At 43.2% G+C, this 20,505-nt stretch overlaps 1 protein-coding gene across 2 annotated transcripts in view; it reads right to left on the bottom strand.

Moving 5' to 3' along the window:
- The window catches only part of LOC106589364 (glutamate receptor ionotropic, delta-1), a 453,450-nt gene that overhangs the window by 173,225 nt on the left and 259,720 nt on the right, over nt 1–20,505 (bottom strand). For both annotated transcript variants that reach the window (XM_014179241.2, XM_014179240.2), the window contains exon 4: nt 966–1,171. In XM_014179241.2, coding sequence (XP_014034716.1) covers nt 966–1,171 — 206 coding nt within the window. The remainder of the gene's footprint in view (nt 1–965; nt 1,172–20,505) is intronic.

The following is a 20,505-nucleotide window of genomic DNA, read 5'->3' as shown; positions in this document are numbered from 1 at the left end:
GCTCGGAGAACTGACTCATCCATATGCATGAGAACGGTGTTCCTTCTCCACTCTGCCTGTTAGTTGTGGACGGGCCGTCTGCTCTGCTCTGCGGTGCTGAGCCTGAGTCCCAAGACATCTCCCGGGACAACTGACAGACTGAGCTATTAGGAGGCATGTGTAATGTCTAATGATAGACAATGCCCCCAAACCGTATGTTGACCAGGGGGGATTTCTAGAGAGGGAATATCAGGATGATCACAATCGTCTTGAAGAACCATCTGGCCTAAATGGCCATGAACTCATTTAACCTACAGCCAGAAGAGGACTGGCCAACCCTCGGAGCCTGGCTCGTCTCTAGGTTTCTTCTTACAGTAGATTCCTGCCACTGTAGGGAGTTTTTCCTAGCCACTGTGCTTCTGAATCTGCATTGCTTGCTCTTCTGGGTTTTAGGCTGGTTATCTGTATAGCACTTTGTGACAACTGCTGTTGTAAAAAGGGATTCAGGAAATACATATGATTGTTTGATTCATTGATTGACAATGTCTCATGGAGGTCAACACTTTGTCTGATAAGTATTGGCTAGGATAGGCTATGTCTGGGGGTGTTTCTGTTTGTGTGCACAGACATGTAAAGGACATGTGTGTACTGTATGTGTGCTCACACGTGTGTGTGTGTGTGTGTGTGTGTGTGTGTGTGTGTGTGTGTGTGTGTGTGTGTGTGTGTGCAAATGTGTGCTCACACCTTTTTTTTCTTCTTTTTTAAAATGTAACCTTTATTTAACTACGCAAATCAGTTAAGAACAAATTCATATTTAAAATGACGGCCTACCCCGGCCAAACATGAACGACGCTGGGACAATTGTGCGGCACCCTATGGGACTCCCAAACACGGCCGGACGTGACGCAGCCTGGATTTGTGTGCGTTCAAGTGCACCCACGAGTATGTACGTGTGGTTATACCTAGGCCTAAATTCTCTCACTTACCTGTTGGATGAAGGCCTCTGCTCCTCGGGGGCTGAGCAGTAGGATGGCCCGTCTCAGCGTGTCCCTGTAACGGTTGAGCTCCTCTGTCCTCATGGTGTTGAAGAGGTTCGAGAAGACTTTACTGATGTTCCTGTCCACTCTCTGTAGAGATACGTCCAGCCCCTGCCGAGATGTCTGATCCAGGAAACTCTGTAGGCCACGGATATCTGAGGAGAGGAGGAGGGTGAGTGGGGTTAGACTAACTGGACTCGGAAAACCCACTGACTATGAACTCGGAAACCCCTCTAACGTCCTGCAGAGCCCTCTGAGTACATCAAACATATCGCATAATTATGGCCCACAGCATCCATTGCACTTTTTACTCAGATTCCATCTCTCAATAGCATCATTTGACTAAATTTTATATTTCCACTGTGATTGCTAGCCCGTGGTGGTTCCAGTGTTAAGTGGCATATTTGAAACCCATGACTAGAATACACAAATAATGAATTCTCGACATGCTGACAAGGACAGTCATTTAGATAAACGCACACACAACAAACACGCTGCTTTGAGATTCAACCACAAAGACCAGGGAGTGAAATTATGTGGCAAGTGGTAACGTGGTAGGCACAGCTTGTCCCATGAATTAAACGTAAAATTGAGGATTAGCTGATAACTAAAAACATATATAGTGAACCTGAAACTATTTCTCGAACAACAATCATACACATCAAAGCGAACAAGATCTGTCCTCTCCTTGAGCAAAACTTAATAACCTGATGTGGCTAGGGGGCAGTATTTTCACGGCCGGATGAAAAAACGTACCTGATTTAAACTGGTTACTACTCTTCCCATAAACGAGAATATGCATATTATTAGTAGATTTGGATGGAAAACACTCTGAAGTTTCTAAAACTGTTTGAATGGTGTCTGTGAGTATAACAGAACTCATATGGCAGGCAAAAACCTGAGAAAAAGTCAACCAGGAAGTGTAGGATCTGAGAATTGTAGTTCTTCTTTCTAGTCCCTTTCGAAACTACAGTATCTGTGGGGTTACGTTGCACTTTCTAAGGCTTCCATTGGCTGTCTAAAGCCTTCAGAAAGTGGTTTGAGCATTCTCCTGTCACTGGGCAGATAATAGGAGCTCAGTTTCTGAGTGGACTGCCTGGCAACAAAGGGATTGTATATGCGCGGTCATGCGAGCACGCTGTTTTTTTCTTTTTCTCCTTGAATGAATACGCTATTGTCCGGTTTGAATATTATCACATTTCTACGTTAAAAATACCATAAAGATTGATTTTAAACAGCGTTTGACATGCTTCTAAGTACGGTAATGGAACATTTTGACTTTTTGTGTCTCGAATTGCGCAAGCCTTTGGACAGTGACCTGAACGCACTAACAAAATGGAGGTATTTGGACATAACTATGGATTATTTAGAACAAAAACAACATTTCTTGTGGAAGTAGCAGTCCTGGGAGTGCATTCTGACAAAGATCAGCAAAGGTAAGAGTATATTTCTAATACTAATTCTGAGTTTAGGTTGCCGCGAACTTGGCGGGTGTCTGTATACCCAGAATATTGAAAAATGTGCTTTCTCCGTAAAGCTATTTTAAAATCTGACACAGCGGTTACATAAAGGAGTTCTGTATCTATAATTCTTAAAATAATTGTTATGTATTTTGTCAACGTTTATGATGAGTATTTTTGTAAATTCACCGGACGTTTTTGGTGGGCATCCATTTTCTGAACATCACGCGCCAATGTAAAATGCTGTTTTTGGATATAAATATGAACTTGATCGAACAAAACACACATGTATTGTGTAACATGATGTCCTAGGAGTGTCATCTGATGAAGATCGTCAAAGGTTAGTGCTTCATTTAGCTGTGTTTTGGGTTTTATTGACACATGTCCTTGCTTGGAAAATGGCTGTGTGGTTATTTTGGTCTATGTACTCTCCTAACATAATCTAATGTTTTGCTTTCGCTGTAAAGCCTTTTTGAAATCAGACAATGTGGTTGGATTAAGGAGAAGTGTATCTTTAAAATGGTGTAAAATAGTTGTGTGTTTGAGAAATTGAAATTATTGGATTTTCGAGGTTTTTGTATTTCGCGCCACGCTGTTCCATTGGATATTGGCTAGGCGTTCAGCTAGTGGAACGTCTGCCCTCAACAGGATTTAAGGGAAGCCTCCAACTAAACATCTGTATGTAACAATGGAAGAGGTTTTTACAACAATGTCAGCAGAAGATAGGGCATTGCTGACAAGCATGAACAAACATTTGAAAAAAGCTGAATTTATTGCCTGTGTTAATGGAGGAGGTTGAGGCCCTCAAATCAGGAATGGATTACAGCAATAAAATGGAAGAAATACGAGCTGAAAATAAGATATTGAAAACGACCGCGGACTCCCTATAAGCCACTACGGAGAGGCTATGGTATGATAATAACACAATGAAAGCAGAATTACTTGATCTGAAGTGCAGATGTATGAAGAATAATATTGTTATGATGGGAATAAAGGAGGATGAAAATGAAAACTATCTGGCAACTGAGAATAAAGTCAAGGTTTCCATGAAACTTAATCTCAAGATAACGGACGAACAGGTGGATACAATTGATTTTCGATGGGCTCATCATTTTGGTGGCAGAGGGGAGGGAAGGCCCGGTCCGTTCTCCATTAATGAACAATTTCTCCATGAAATAGTGGAGAGAACGTGCCCTGTACCCCACTTTCAAAAGGCTCCGAGCAGAGAAGCAGAATGTTTGTCTTGTAGTTCTTCAAGGATTCGAAGATAACAATGTGGCTATGAGTGATACCTCACGCTGAGGTAGTCCCCGATACGCAACATTACACAGCACTACACGTTACAATCTTATATTTTTTGTATTTGTTATTATTGCATGATGGACTCATCCTTTGTATTCATACAATACGGAACCTTGGACTATATGAACTTAACATTTGTCTTGGATTTATGGGAAGGCAAAAACGGCTGAGGCGAACTTTTTTTTATTTGATGGGCCGCACAAATTTTAAAATGGTCAAACCAAGGTTGGGTTTTGAGTTTGATCTGATACAATGTAATTTTAGCGATTGGGGTATATTGTGACTTCAATGCTGTTACACTGTAGCTGCCCTTCTAGCAGATGTGAATTGGTACGACAAATATTGACCGATCGAATGTGGAGCTAGGATAGGATAAACGATTGATACAGTAAGAGGGTCAATAGCCTGTCTAGGTTCTCTACTGGAGTAGGCCTATACGATCCTGTAACAATTGGTGTCACTATCTTTAAACACCATTTAAACCATAAATCTCTTTTTTTTAATGCAAAGGACATATTGTTCAGATACACACCAGCAAATGGGTTAGGTGTTGGTCAACGGGATCTGTTGACTCTGCTAGCGTGCAACTGGCAGGTTTACACAGGGTTAAACTGATTATAGCTGAAATGTATCAATAGAGCCAATATGATAACTGGCTTATGGAAGCACTTCTCTATGCGAGAAGTATATAATGTTTTTACACAATCTATATGTGCTACCGGTATCTTTCCTCCCCAGTGCTATAGGCCTATGTGTTAAACAGCCTCAGTGATAGATCAACAACCCTAGTGTAAAAAAAAAAACAAAGAGGAAAAAGGGAAATCCAATACAAATATTTTACTTTGCCTTTGGGATGAAATGGATGCGGTATCTATCTATATGCATATACTGTATATAGTGCCTTCAGAAAGTATTCATACCCCTTGACTTATTCCACATTTTGTTACATTGTGTTACATCCTTTATTCAAAATGTATTAAATATACTTTTTTTCTCACCCATCTACACACAATACTCCATAATGACAAAGTGAAAATATGTTTTTAGAAATGTTTGCAAATACAGAAATATCTCATTTACATAAGTACTCACCCCCCTGTGTCAATACTTTGTAGAAGAACCTTTTGCAGCTTTCCACACCTGGATTGTGCAACATTTGCACATTATTCTTTTCAAAATGATTGTTGATCATAGCTAGACAACCATTTTTAGGTCTTGCCATAGATCGTCATTTAGATTTAAGTCAAAACTGTAACTTTGTCTCTCAGGAACATTCACTGACTTCTTTGTAAGCATCTCCAGTGTAGATTTAGCCTCGTGTTCTAGGTTATTGTCGTGCTGAAAAGTGTCTGTTGGAAAGCAGACTGAAGCAGGTTTTCCTCTAGGATTTTGCCTGTGCTTAGGTACCCTTCTTTTTTATACTGAAAATTCTCCCCAGCCCTTAAAAATTACAAGCGTACCCATAACAGGATGCAGCCAGCACTATGCTTGAACATATTGAGAGTGGTACTCAGTAATATGTTGTATTGGATTTGCCCCAAATGCAACACTTTGTATTCAGGACAAAAAGGTAATTACTTTGCCAATTTTTTTGCAGTATTACTTTAGTGCCTTGTTGTAAACAGGATGCATGTTTTGGAATATTTTCATTCTGTACAGGCTTCCTTCTTTTCTCTCTGTCAATTAGGTTAGTATTGTGGAGTAACAACAATGTTGTTGATCCATCCTCAGTTTTCTGCTATCACAGCCATTAAACTTCGTAACTGTTTTAAAGTCACCATTGGACTCATGGTGCAATCCCTGAGCGGTTTCCTTCCTCTCCAGCAACTGAGTTAGGAAGGACGCCTGTATCTTTGTAACGACTGGGTGTATTGATACACCATCCAAAGTGTAATGAATAACTTTATCCATCTACCCTTCTTTGTGAGGCATTGGAAAACCTCCCTGGTCTTTGTGGTTGAATCTGTGTTTGAAATTCACTGCTCGACTGAGGGATAATTGTGTGTGTGTGTGTGGTACAGATATGAGGTAGTCATTCAAAAATCATGTTAAACACTATTATTGCACACAGAGTCCATGGAACGTATTATGCAATTTGTTAAGCAAATGTTTCATCCTGAACTTATTTAGGCTTGCCATAAAAAAGGGGTTGAATACTTATTGACTCAAGACATTTCAGCTTTTCATTTTTATTAATTTGTAAAGATTTCAAAAACATAATTCCTCCTGAAATTATGAGATATTATGTTTAGGCCAGTGATAAAAACAAATCTCAATTTAATTCATTTTCAATTCAGGCTGTAACACAACAAAATGTGGAAAAACTCAAAGGGTGTGAATATTTTCTGAAGGCACTGTATACCGTACGTGTTTGGGTACTGTCTATCCGGATGTGATGTATGTCAAGTAACTATATTCCTACTATGTACAGTAACTACTGTGAAGAAAAGAAAGAGAGAAGTGACATGTATGTACAATGAGTCTAGAATGTACATGTAACAACAAGCAAAAAGAGATGTTAAAAAATAGGCTAATAAAAACTTTTGCAGTGTTTTGGGTTTGACAACAGCAGAGCAGCCTTGGCCCAGACATTGTGAAATATTGTGAGATATTGTGCATTGTGCCCCACACTGTGGAGTAAATTGCCTGCCTGTCGATCTCTGCTGCTGGCAGTTCAGTAAGTGTTCAGCGGAAGGAGAGTGGTAGAGGAGGTCTGGGTAACTCAGTGCTTTCTTTATTGTGTTCTCAGGGCCTCTTACTCACAGTCCTAGCCTATGGTGGGGCTCCGGTAGCTAGCACCTGTCTACAAGTCATCTTCCTTTGTCCACAAGTCATCTTCCTTTGTCCGGGATTAACAATTCACCACCGAATAGAGCGGTTTCATTGCTACAATTACTTCTCATTTGCATCATGTTGAATTCTCTTCTTGGTGTGATAACATATTCAGCTATCGCTGAAGTGATCCATTTGAAATGTCTGAGACAGGTGGGTTCATTCGAACATCTCTCCTTCTCCTTCTCCTCTCATTGCTGCCTATTAGGAGTGACAGGTAGCTTGTAGAAAGTTGTGTCTGGCTGTCTACTGTAGTCCTATGCAGCTCCCTCTCCCCAGAGTTTAGTGGCAAAAATCCTGCTTAGTCTATGTTTCCATGGTGAAAAAGGAGATAGTAACAGGTCTTCTTTCACAATGTTCTCACCAAGTCTTCTCACCAATGGCAGTTGTTGTAGTCTCTACAAAACAACAACAAACTACAAACATTTACTTCCTATTGATTCATCCTGAAGAGTACAGTGAGGAGTGCCTTGTGGGGGGTGTATTCCTCCTCAGAGCGAACCTGGCAATTATCTGTATTAATCAAACTTCTTGGCTTGGGGAGATTACTATGAATCATACATGGGGCGGCTAATGTCTTACTAGCGTTTAACCCCTGCAGGTAGAATTGGCCTTGCTGTGAAACCCATTACATCGTCCACTTTGCGTGTTTTCATTCCTGTTATTTTATACCATATGGATATTGTGAGAATATTGGTGAGACTATTGGTATCCACTTATACTGAACTAAAATATAAACGCAACATGCAACAATTTTACTGAGTTACAGTAAATTCATTAGGCCCTAATCTTTTTATTTCACATGACTGGTCTGCGGTTGTGAGGCCGGTTGGACGTACTGCCAAATTCTCTAAAACGACGTTGGAGTTGGCTTATAGTGGAGAAATTAACATTCAATTCTCTGGCAACAGCACTGGAGGACATTCCTGCAGTCAGCATCCCAATTGCATGCTCCCTCAACTTGTGTGACAAAACTGCACATTTTAGGGTGGCCTTTTATTGTCCCCAGCACAAGGTTCACCTGTGTAATGATCATGCTGTTTTATCAGCTTCTTGATATGCCACACCTGTCAGGTGGATGTATTACCTTGGCAAAGGAGAAATGCTCACTAACAGGGATGTGTGTATGGACAATTTCTGGGATCTTTTATTTCAGCTCATGAAACATGGGATCAACACTTTTCATGTGGCATTTATATTTTTGTTCAGTATATATTTCACTTGGGGGGAGGGGGGGAGGGGGGGACCCAGACACTGCTCCTTATCATTCAAAGCATAACTTGGGTGGGTTTGAGAAATCCTTGTTTATGAACATTCTAGATTTGCATTTTCCTCACTTTTCCTCAGCTAATCCCTATAGATTACAGCCCAAATCTTTTGTCGGCTGCAGAGAGAGTGGCAGTGATGGGCTCTCCAAAGCTGCTTGGCTTCGCCTCATGGACTTTAGCAACAGCTGCTGTGATCCCAGTGAAATTTAACTAAGACACTTAGGGGAGCATCATAACACGCAGCATAAGAGATAATCAAAGAGGAGCAGGAGAGCAAATCTCATCAAAGAGGCCCCATCTCCACCGTCTCTCCACTGGCGGGAAAAAAATGGGATTTTACAGGATGTGACTTTCTCTCTCTCTCTTTCTCTCTCTTTCTCTCTCTCTCGCTCTCTTGCGCTCTATCCCTCTCTCTCTCACTCTCTCTCTCTCTCATTCTCTTTCTCTCTCTCACTCTCTGTAGCTCTCTCTCTCTCTCGCTGTTTCTTTATTCGTGGGTTATGTGAATCATCATGAGGGCTGCCACTACCGCGTGAGGATTGCAGAGAGCACACACACATCCACTTGCATGCACAGGCACAAGCACGCACACTATTCCTAGCCACAGACACAGACCGCAGAGGTGAGGTGAGGGGCTGTGTGATACAAGCTGACAGTCCAAATATGGCCTTTTGTGTGACAGTGCTGACCCCAATGCAATGGATCGAGGTAAAAGCATGCATGAGAAGCCAGCTGAAGTTCATGTGACATAATACTCCAATCACCCTGCCCTCCTCTCAACACTGCATGACATAATCAAATGATTGTGATGCTAAAGAGAGATGATGTCAGTGGATGGGTTGTACACAGTATGTCATCATGATAGGGCTAAATAACAAAAGTAAACAACCAAACCTCAAAACACACAATGATTACCCTCAAGAGAGGGAAGGACGGAGGGATCAAAGGGGGAAAACCCAACAGCTCATAGGATGATATCACAAGCTATCACAGAGTATGTCCAAAATGGTACGCTACTCCCTATAAAGTGCACTACTCTTGACCAGGTCCCATAGAATAGTGCACTATATAGGGAATAGTGTGCCATTACAGTATGTAAACAGCTATTCTCCTCTCTCATTATCAATGAAATGTCCAAAATTAGTATCCATGTAAACAATGCAACATAAATTGGATTAAATGTTTGACTCAACACAGATGTAATGAATGACAGGACATTTGAAGTGTGATTAAGCTAAGGCAGAGATCCACTCAGCCCACAGCTCACATTACAGCCCAAACTCTTTACAATCAGGTTCTAGCCTTATTCAATATTCAAATGGAATATCACTTTTCAGTCCCTCTGTATGTTTCGAATCCATTATATTGATGCAAATCAAAGTAAACACAAATAAACAGAAATCATCAGGTGCTGACAGCTGTGCACTGTCGAGCGCGGGAATGAAGAATTGTGAATATGAAGGTCCCACTGACAGTTAATTTTGCTCCAATCTTCATAAAAAGACAAGCATTTTAATTACCCCCTTCAATGAGACTCGCACGTGTTGCTCTGTGTGACTACGCATTTTATTTTCTATTTCCTGCGGTTTTGAAGAATAATTGAGACTTTTACATTTTCAACTCTGCTGACAGGTGTGACATTTGCCTTCGGGAGGCATATTTCTCATCGGCTGTTCAAGCGGTCTGTTTATGGATGAGAGATTTCTGCTATTGAATAACCATAAAAACACCCTGTATGATCTTTCAGACAGCTGTAAGTAATAAGCAGAGGACAGGATGGAAAAAAAGATGGAAGACAGATGATCGAATTCAATAGAATAGAAGCCGACATACATCGCCGCCAATGTTGATGCTGTGTTGTTGTTGACAAACCTCTGCGCGCGCGCGCACACACACACACACACACACACACACACACACACAGCTCTTATTTTAAAACTGGAAGGATCTAGCTAGCCTGAGTGCCAGTCTGTTTGTGCCATCGTGCCAATTCCTTTTTACTCATAGTCATGCCAATCATTTTTGTTTTGCTTGACAAGGACTGCAATGGTATAGGCAAGAGCACAAACTGATCTGGGAACACGCTAGGAAGGATCTACCTTTGAGGGATCTACTTACGAAGCATTACCTAGGCTCTAATAATGTTGTATTTTTTCAGTTTACAAAGCCATTCTGTGATTGTGTATGACCATAGGAAAAAGAGCTACATGCATTTCAATACAAGCCCAATCAATGCATTTTGAATGAGAACAGTTTCTCTCTGGGCTCAGCTCAGTCTCTTCCACATTGTTGTTGCATGAGGACCGACTGGAGAGAGGAGCTAGCGAACACTGTCCTAGTCCTGCAATCTGTCACCACCATCTGCCCTCAGGACAGAGAGAAGAACCTTGGAGACATGTGTTATCTCGCTGTGATGTCATCTGTCTGTCTACGCGCCACGCTCTACACCAGCCGACTGAGGAGGGAAAGAATCGCTCACCCGAAAAAAGGTGGAAAGAAGAAAATACCGAAAAAGGAGAGAAAGGCACCTTTGACAGCCAATTACCTGACGTTGGAGAAATGCTACACATCAACCTTTTACGAAAGCCATTCTCGCAAAAAAAAAGAGATGTTTTTCCAGAAGAGCCCTGGCAGTAATGTGACGAGCATGTCCTGGAATGGTGGGATTTAATTGTGAGATTGTATAATTGAACAGTGTGTTCTCTCCTTTGACTATACAAACACTAAATGTAAATTTGCCCCTCAAGTAGCAGCTCTTCTCTCTCAACGAGTTTTCATGTCCTGCCAAGGCGCTATGCAAATTGTTCAAATCAAAGAGCTACGCTCCATTTTAAGACCGCAATGAAAAATCGATATCATAGGGATCTGATACATCACACGTGAGGGCAAGGATAACTAGTGTCAGTGATAACTCGATTTTCCCTCTGCATAAACAACCCTTGATACCGTACGACACCCAGATATCATGTAAGCGTCTTAATGTTTTCCAGTTACAGAGAGGGCAAGCTAATTATGCTAAGTGTGGCTTTCCACAAGGTCACATGGTTATCAAAGCTCAATTCCCACTTGATAAACAACACTAATTGGTACAAGCACTTAAAAATATGAATAAAAAAAAGGACACAAATCATCACGCTGTATCAACCCAGCCAACCGACTAATGAAACCCTCCCAGTAGAGCAACTGTTTACATTGCATCAAAGTTTCAAAGATCCGCACGGTCTGTTTGTCCCTCTGATGATCCAGAGGATGCGTGTTGCCCGGCTGCCTGCATATCAAACACAGCCAGACCAGGACATCCAGCGGGCCTCATGTAACCGGATTAACAGGATTTATATGTCAGCTCTCTGGACAATCCCATGGATGCTCTGACTCCTACTCTGTGTGAGATGGGTTTTTTGAGACGGCTTAATGACCCCCGAGGCTGGTCTATAGAGACCCCTTTTGAAGGCCTCTGAATTTGTGCCTGAGCCTATAGGCTAGTGTGTGTCTGCGCTACTGTACTCTACGAGTTGGCTTCTTCTAGCCAGGCGACAGCTACTGTGTTCGGCTTGCCCTTTGCACTTAAGTGACGTCACTAAAAAAGGATACGGCACCGGGTGGCTCTCTCTCTCTCTGCTGATATCTATTTCTGTCGCTGCATAGTGCCCTTTAGAACGTTACAATCACAAGTGGAGGAGAGAGGAGAGGGGAGACGTGGGTGCATAGAGGACAGAGAGGGAGGTGGGAGTTTGAAGTGGGCGGTGGGGGGGGGGTTGGGGTTAGTGGTGGGCTAGCCGCTGGTACTGTTCACACCTTGTTTCATTACGCTAGCAGCTCTCTGCAGATGTTTTCTTCTTCAGATGCATCTCTGGGATGACTCACTCACTGACTGTTGTGTCCAATAAAATCCGTCCCTCTCCCTCTCTCTCAGAGAACGTCAAGACCAGACTCATTATATCTGGGGAGTATAGAAAGGTAGCAAGGCAATTGATACAAGGCGAGATAATGTATCGCTTTTAAAAAAAAGATGAACTTTTGTGATTAGCTGGTAAATGGCACTTAGAGATGGGCCTATACTTCAACTGATTTATGTTTTGTTTTTATTGATTTTCAACATGAACTGTAAAGCCAGATGGAAACCAAAGAGGAAGGGCCTAAATCTTCATCTGTTTTTTTGTGAGTGTGTGTGCGCGTGCTCGCGCGTATGTGTGTTGGAAGCGCAGAGACATAATAGAGATATATGTTTGAGAAACGTGACGAGCGGATGAAAGACGTAGTAAGGATTGCAACCATGCTGATGGCATCAGAGGAGGCCATTAGTGAGCCATCTGAATAGGAGTCCTGTACGATACCAGACAAAGGTGAAGACGGGCTGAAGACAGGCTGCACAGTGTTGGCTACATGCATCTCTATCCTTACGAACAAGATGCCCGTGTTCTCTCATCATCTTCTACATGTAACTCTTTGGCTTATCAATAGAGGCTTCTTACAAATTCCCATCGGCAAGCCTAAAGTCAGGGCCGAAGGAAATACCGAACATGGAGAAATTACAACTTTTCGGAGAATGCGCGACAGGAGAAAATAATGATAAAGAGAAAAACAAGAAGTTCCACCTTCTTTTCACACGAGATACAACATCCAAAACACCTCTAGCAGTGTATTCTCCCTGTGACCATGAAAGGATCCGAGAAATATAATCACGTTTTACGAATCCAAAAGAACATACTTCCAGCCACTTATCCTGCGCCGTCGACAAAGACCTGGCTCGCAGACACGTTATAATGAATTTCATGAGACTGCAGCCATACATCCTCAGTTCGACGAGGAGTAGCAACCAGCTTGGCCGTGGCAATTGTGTGTATGTTTGGGTGTGCGTGCATGCGTATGCCTGTGTGCATACAAGATCTGTTCTTAAGCAGCACCTGGGACTCAAGAGTCTGGCATGCAATGTGCTCTCCCTTCAACCATCTAAGGCCAAATGCTGCTGTATCTTTCGTAGAAAGAGTGATGGGTAAATGGAACTTATATACGGTAGGTTGTTAGATCGAAGGTCAATTGACAGGTGAGAAAGACACCTCACACCTTGAAATCCATGAATTAATGTATGGGTGTTTTTATTTGAAAAAAATGAACATTTCCCAACCTCAGAATCATGTCTTGTGTCCAGCGCCGCGGGCAGGTTGGGAGACAGAGCAACAACAAGCAAGGCATTGAAGGGCTAGCTAAGCCCAAGATCCATTATGAATGCCATCCATGTCGTAAAGGCAACATTTGCAGTGACAAGCTCAACCAAGGGGCTGTGGGCTTCAGCCTTAACAGCAGCCGGTAGGGTACTAGACCAGCAGCACTTGAGCTCTTCTTAGTTTATGTGGCATGAAGCAGCCACCAGACAAAACAAGTTAAGACTCCCGGAAAAGATGTCTGTCCATTGCCGGACCATTAACCCAATCAATCTCGGTAATGCAAAGTGCCAGGCAGGCAGGGAAAGGCAATGGGAGAGAGTGGAGCAGTTTAAATAGTTGTTAGAGGTACTTTCTGCCTGGAGATCTCTGTACCAGAACAGTGTTATTCCCACCAGCCATCCACAGAAACATAAAGTAAATGTAGCCATTAGGAGAAGTAACTGTTGGCAGGGTCCGAAATGACTACTTTAACAGATTTTTGTTAATTGAAATATAATTGACCTACTGTGTAGCCCAACCTTGACCCCTGCTCTGGTTGTGTGTGTGTGTGTGTGTGTGTGAGAGAGATGACATGTGCGCTGTGCTGGTTCAGTGGCGAGAGGCAGTGTTATTAAACTGCATCACCCGAGGAGGAGCGCGGGGTGAGTCCATCTCTCAGCACATCTGTCAGTCTGACGCTAGCCACGCTAACCGTCGCCTGCTGCTCTCAACCATCCCCTCCATACCACCACTTCACACCACCACAGGCCCAGACTGCATTAGGACACGCACCAGCACAGGCGTAATTGCCCACGCCATCCTTTCGCCTGTTGATGGACCAAATTGCCAAATCAACAGGCAGCTACCTCGGCAGCACTGCAGTGTTGAGGAGAGGCCAGACTGCACTCCATTAATCGTAGGGAAATAGGGACGTGTTTGTTATGTCAAGAAGGCTTGCAAGATAAATTGTGCCTAAGACGATGGAAAATTGTTTAATAAACAATTTTATTACCCCTGGAGAAGATTTTGCTTGAATACACTGGGATGACATGACAAGACAATTAGCAGTAACAAAATCTGTCTCAGCATCAAATGTTGGTGTAGGACTCTTACATATGTGTGGCTCAGTTGGTAAGTCTAAAAATAAGTCTAAAAATGTACGCAATCACTAATGTAAGTTGCTCTGGATAAGAGTGTCTGCTAAATAACTTTAAACATCCATGCCGTCAGGCCATAGGCTGCACTGTGAAAAGTGTTACCCTCTCTCAAAACCATGATGTCAGACGGAGAGGGCAAAACACAGAGATAAAGAGCAAAGAGGGGAAAGGCTACTCACAGGAGCTACTGCTGATCACAAGAATCTGTCCATTTCGCCTGGCCGCCGTACACATCCAATGACTTATCTCTCTGTTGCTCCCCATTTCTGCAATGTTGTCCCTGTGTTTTTCGAGGCAGGCTTCTGAAGGACATTTCTATTCTCAGACTGATTTGGGCGTTGCGCCAGTCCGTGCCCGGGTTTAGAGCCCAAGACGAGGATGCTGCATTCTTATAACCTCTTCACATCACAACGCTTTACCGCAGCAACAGTGATTACCGTTAGCGGCAATGCTCAATCTATTCTGCGTAGCCCAGGCTAGATTCATATTGTCTATTTCATAGAGATATTCGAATGAAAATGAATGCTCTTCTTTATATACCATTTATCAAGGTTTAATCAAGATATAGCTAGGCACATTCCCTTATCAAAGCCAGCTTAAACACGGTCGATGTGATCAATTTGATTCGAATGTAATCAGATGAATCAATTAAATATTGAATATAAAAGATACATTACAAGTGCAAGGGGGTAAAGGGATACCCTGGAGCCTATTTTTCCACCCATCATTCCTGTAAGACATCTTAAATATTCAGGCGCTCTTGTACTGAAGTCTGTAGGACTATGGGCGTTGAATCAAAAAGTCATTTGTTTAGGATCAAAAGCCAAAACGTAGCAACAGTATAGCAACAGTAAAACAACAGTATAGCAACAGTACAGGGCTCCGGGCAGCCGAGCGGAAATGGAGGAAAACTCGCCTCCCTGCGGACCTGGCATCCTTTCACTCCCTCCTCTCTACATTTTCCTCTTCTGTCTCTGCTGCTAAAGCCACTTTCTACCACTCTAAACTCCAAGCATCTGCCTCTAACCCTAGGAAGCTCTTTGCTACCTTCTCCTCCCTCCTTAATCCTCCTCCCCCTTCCCCCCCCTCCTCCCTCTCTGCGGATGACTTCGTCAACCATTTTGGAAAGAAGGTTGACGACATCCGATCCTCGTTTGCTAAGTCAAACGACACTGCTGGTCCTGCTCACACTGCCCTACCCTGTGCTTTGACCTCTTTCTCCCCTCTCTCTCCAGATGAACTCTCGCGTCTTGTGACGGCCGGCCGCCCAACAACCTGCCCACTTGACCCTATCCCCTCCTCTCTTCTCCAGACCATTTCCGGAGACCTTCTCCCCTACCTCACCTCGCTCATCAACGCATCCTTGACCGCTGGCTACGTCCCTTCCGTCTTCAAGAGAGCGAGAGTTGCACCCCTTCTGAAAAAACCTACACTCGATCCCTCCGATGTCAACAACTACAGGCCAGTATCCCTTCTTTCCTTTCTCTCCAAAACTCTTGAACGCGCCGTGCTTGGCCAGCTCTCTTGCTATCTCTCTCAGAATGACCTTCTTGATCCTAATCAGTCAGGTTTCAAGACTGGGCATTCAACTGAGACTGCTCTTCTCTGTGTCACGGAGGCTCTCCGCACTGCTAAAGCTAACTCTCTCTCCTCTGCTCTCATCCTTCTAGACCTATCTGCTGCCTTTGATACCGTGAACCATCAGATCCTCCTCTCCACCCTCTCCGAGCTGGGCATCTCCGGCACCGCGCACGCTTGGATTGCGTCCTACCTGACAGGTCGCTCCTACCAGGTGGCGTGGCGAGAATCTGTCTCCGCACCACGTGCTCTCACCACTGGTGTCCCCCAGGGCTCTGTTCTTGGCCCACTCCTATTCTCGCTATACACCAAGTCACTTGGCTCTGTCATATCCTCACATGGTCTCTCATATCATTGCTATGCAGACGACACACAATTAATCTTCTCCTTTCCCCCTTCTGACAACCAGGTGGCGAATCGCATCTCTGCATGTCTGGCAGACATATCAGTGTGGATGACGGATCACCACCTCAAGCTGAACCTCGGCAAGACGGAGCTGCTCTTCCTCCCGGGGAAGGACTGCCCCTTCCATGATCTCGCCATCACGGTTGACAACTCCCTTGTGTCCTCCTCCCAGAGTGCTAAGAGCCTTGGCGTGACCCTGGACAACACCCTGTCGTTCTCCACCAACATCAAGGCGGTGACCCGATCCTGTAGGTTCATGCTCTACAACATTCGCAGAGTACGACCCTGCCTCACACAGGAAGCGGCGCAGGTCCTAATCCAGGCACTTGTCATCTCCCGTCTGGATTACTGCAACTCGCTGTTGGCTGGGCTCCCTGCCTGTGCCATTAAACCCCTACAACTCATCCAGAACGCCGCAGCCCGTCTGGTGTTCAACCTTCCCAAGTTCTCTCACGTCACCCCGCTCCTCCGCTCTCTCCACTGGCTTCCAGTCGAAGCTCGCATCCGCTACAAGACCATGGTGCTTGCCTACGGAGCTGTGAGGGGAACGGCACCTCCGTACCTTCAGGCTCTGATCAGGCCCTAAACCCAAACAAGGGCACTCCGTTCATCCACCTCTGGCCTGCTCGCCTCCCTACCTCTGAGGAAGCACAGTTCCCGCTCAGCCCAGTCAAAACTGTTCGCTGCTCTGGCAACCCAATGGTGGAACAAGCTCCCTCACGACGCCAGGACAGCGGAGTCAATCACCACCTTCCGGAGACACCTGAAACCCCACCTCTTCAAGGAATACCTGGGATAGGATAAAGTAATCCTTCTAACCCCCCCCCCTTAAAAGATTTAGATGCACTATTGTAAAGTGGTTGTTCCACTGGATATTATAGGTGAATGCACCAATTTGTAAGTCGCTCTGGATAAGAGCGTCTGCTAAATGACTAAAATGTAAAAAAAAAAATGTAAATGTAGTATAGCAACAGTATAGCAACAGTATAGCAACAGCATAGCAACAGGTATGGCAACAGCATAGCGACAGTATAGTGAAAGTATAGTGGCAGTATAGTAACAGTATATTGACAGTATAGCGACAGTATAAAGACAGTATAAAGACAGTATAGTGACAGTATAGCGACAGCCGACAGTATAGTGACAGTATAGTGACAGTATAGTGGCAGTATAACGACAGTATATTAACAGCATAGTGACAGTATAGCGACAGCCGACAGTATAGGGACAGTATAGTGGCAGTATAGCGACAGTATATTGACAGTATAGTGACAGTATAGTGACAGTATAGCAACAGCCCCCCTCAGCACCCCAGTTATTTAGATCAATGAACTGTAAGGGCCAAACATAGAGGTTGAGCTAAACGATTGAACATGATGGGAGACAGATAGGAAAGCAATCCGACCCCACATGGCTAAAACAGGACTCATTCCACTGTGTATAGTTCCTTCTATGACAGTATAGCTATATTGTTCTTTTTTTATTTCCCTACTGTGGTTTGTAAGGTCAACCCTAACCCTACCCGGAAACACACAACACAAGATCTATGACAGGAATGCAGTATGAGGCAGGAGGCATTTTCACAAGTCCCCTCTGAAGAGAGTTGCAATACAATGTGATGACAGTAGCATACAAAATGCATTATCACCTTGTGAGACAGTCTGTCTAATGGAAGCACAAACATAGAGTCAGGGGACCTGTCAGTAGAGGTAATCAAAACAACTCCTATTGTTTTTCTTTCTGTTTTATCAGTGATGGATATGGTGGTTTTGTCTCGGTTCAGGCTGCAACTACATTGCCCATGATTGCCTGATGATTGCCTAGTCACTTTTACCCCTACCTGCATGTACATATTAAGTAAATTACCTCAACTACCACGTTCCCCTGCACATTGACTCTGTACCAGTACTCCTTATATATAGTCTCGTTATTGTTATTTTATTGTGTTACTATTTCTTTTTCTTTTTTGCAAATGTGTATACTTTTTATCTCTGCAGTGTTGGGAAAGAGCTCTTAAGAAAGCCTTTCACAGTAAAGTCTACGCCTGTTGTATTTGGCGCATGTGAAAAATATAATTCGATTTGATTTGATACAGTGGGGAAGTACTGTGGAGGTGTGACTGACTAGATCTGACATGCAGTAACTTATCCACATCAAAGTCCATACTGTAATTATGACATCGGTGTTATAGTGCTCGAGACCAGTCTAGATACCACATTTAGTGTCTCAGGCCAAATATATACACTCCTTTCTTCAAACATTAATACAGTATCTTAACAGCCTTTATATCTATTATAGACATGTTTGCTCAGTGAAGAACCTATAGGTCTTCAGTGTGTGACAGGTTAGTACAGTGGTGAACCTATAGGTCTTCAGTGTGTGACAGGTTAGTACAGTGGTGAACCTATAGGTCTTCAGTGTGTGACAGGTTAGTACAGTGGTGAACCTATAGGTCTTCAGTGTGTGACAGGTTAGTACAGTGGTGAACCTATAGGTCTTCAGTGTGTGACAGGTTAGTACAGTGGTGAACCTATAGGTCTTCAGTGTGTGACAGGTTAGTACAGTGGTGAACCTATAGGTCTTCAGTGTGTGACAGGTTAGTACAGTGGTGAACCTATAGGCCTTCAGTGTGTGACAGGTTAGTACAGTGGTGAACCTATAGGCCTTCAGTGTGTGACAGCTTAGTACAGTGGTGAACCTATAGGTCTTCAGTGTGTGACAGGTTAGTACAGTGGTGAACCTACAGGCCTTCAGTGTGTGACAGGTTTGTGATGTTGAAAGGACAGCTGTAATACGAGCGCACTCATGTAGGACAGTGAACTTTGTAAAACACAAAGGGCCAGTGGTGTAGTGGAGGCTATACGCAGGTATACAACATAGTCCGTATACCCACTTTTTTTCAGTGGGCATTGCGTATACTCACTTCTTAATCCCCACTGATATGTATCAAAGTAGTGTAGTGGAGGTATACGGCTTATCAATTATGTAGTACAATAGAGAAGTCATGCAGTCAAAGACCAAAATCGCCCTCTTTGGCCTCACGGGTGGAATGTAATTCATATTTTTAATAAAGATTATTTCAAAAAGCCAGATGAAAATCCGGTGTTTCTATGTCAAACAGTTTTGTTATAGTTCAGTCTTCTGTGACGTATATAAAGTTTAATATTGGGACGCAAACAAAAATTTTATAAAGCCCATAACCATGTGTGTGAATTGTATACTTTTGTTTCAAAGTAGATTTGTTTAAGACTACCAATAATCACTCTGTGTGACCCTGATTTAGCCCACTGCAGTGAAAGTTTAACTTCTTGTTGAAAGGTATTCTTGAAAAGGGAGAAGGTAACAAATTAGCAACAACATCCTCTTTGATAACACCTGCTGCTGCCGCTGCAAACTAACCTACAACAAAAGATAGCTAGCTAGACAGTGGGAAAACTACTGCTTGCTATTGCGCAGTAACCTGTTGACCTTTGAGAAGGCAGAAGTTTCCCTAAGTTTCCAAAATGGTCCCACCCATTACAAGTCAAAATGTGATTTGTTAATTCCACTGTCACTCAAAAAGTTTGCCCTTATACAGTTAAACGGCATATGCCTTCTATCTAGCTCCTGATGGCTTAGCCAATGGCTGACTGGTTGGATTTTTTTTAATCTTCAGTGTTAATCCTTTCCTTTACAACAAAAACTAAAGAGATTAAATCAGAACATAATTGAAAAGAATAATATAAAAATAATTATTAGTATTTTATAAATCCTTAGCCCTTCTCTGAAGGCATAGAAGGCCCTCATTGTTCCCCACTGTGTTTGGGTTAGTAATCATTTGTAAAGTGGCTCTATTTGCCCTCAGCATGCATTTTTTCACTGTTCTGAATGTATAAAGAATCCATATGTCCTTCAGAAATATGAACACAGAAATATTAGACCTTTTGAACTCTTATGTTGGCAATTTGACAAAATTACAATCATCGTCTTGCATTGGATTCGCATTTTTTTGGTCTCGGTCTTGACTCGGCTCTCGGACCCCTTGTCCCCCTCCCGGTCTCGGTCTTGACTCGGTCTCGCTTTAGGTGGTCTTGAACACAACACTGTATGACACACTCAGATTAGTGAAGTGCTTTTAGGTCATTATCAATACAACGTCACAATAAGGTTCAGAGTGTTTGGTTTGCCTGCTGGGGGGCAAGGAGACCCCCAGCTCCGCCGGAACCATTGACAACTGTGTGACGTTTTTAAAGGATTGTTAAATAAATGTTAACTATTTGGTTGTAATATCGTCATCTCCTGAAGACTATAATCAGAACTACACATTTCTGATTATTCCGTGCAAAACAATTGCACACATTTAG

The sequence above is a fragment of the Salmo salar genome, chromosome ssa28 (assembly GCF_905237065.1).
Source record: "Salmo salar chromosome ssa28, Ssal_v3.1, whole genome shotgun sequence".
Lineage (NCBI taxonomy): Eukaryota > Metazoa > Chordata > Actinopteri > Salmoniformes > Salmonidae > Salmo > Salmo salar.
The sequence above is the reverse complement of the archived record's forward strand: the minus strand, read 5'-3'. Positions and strand labels throughout refer to the sequence as shown.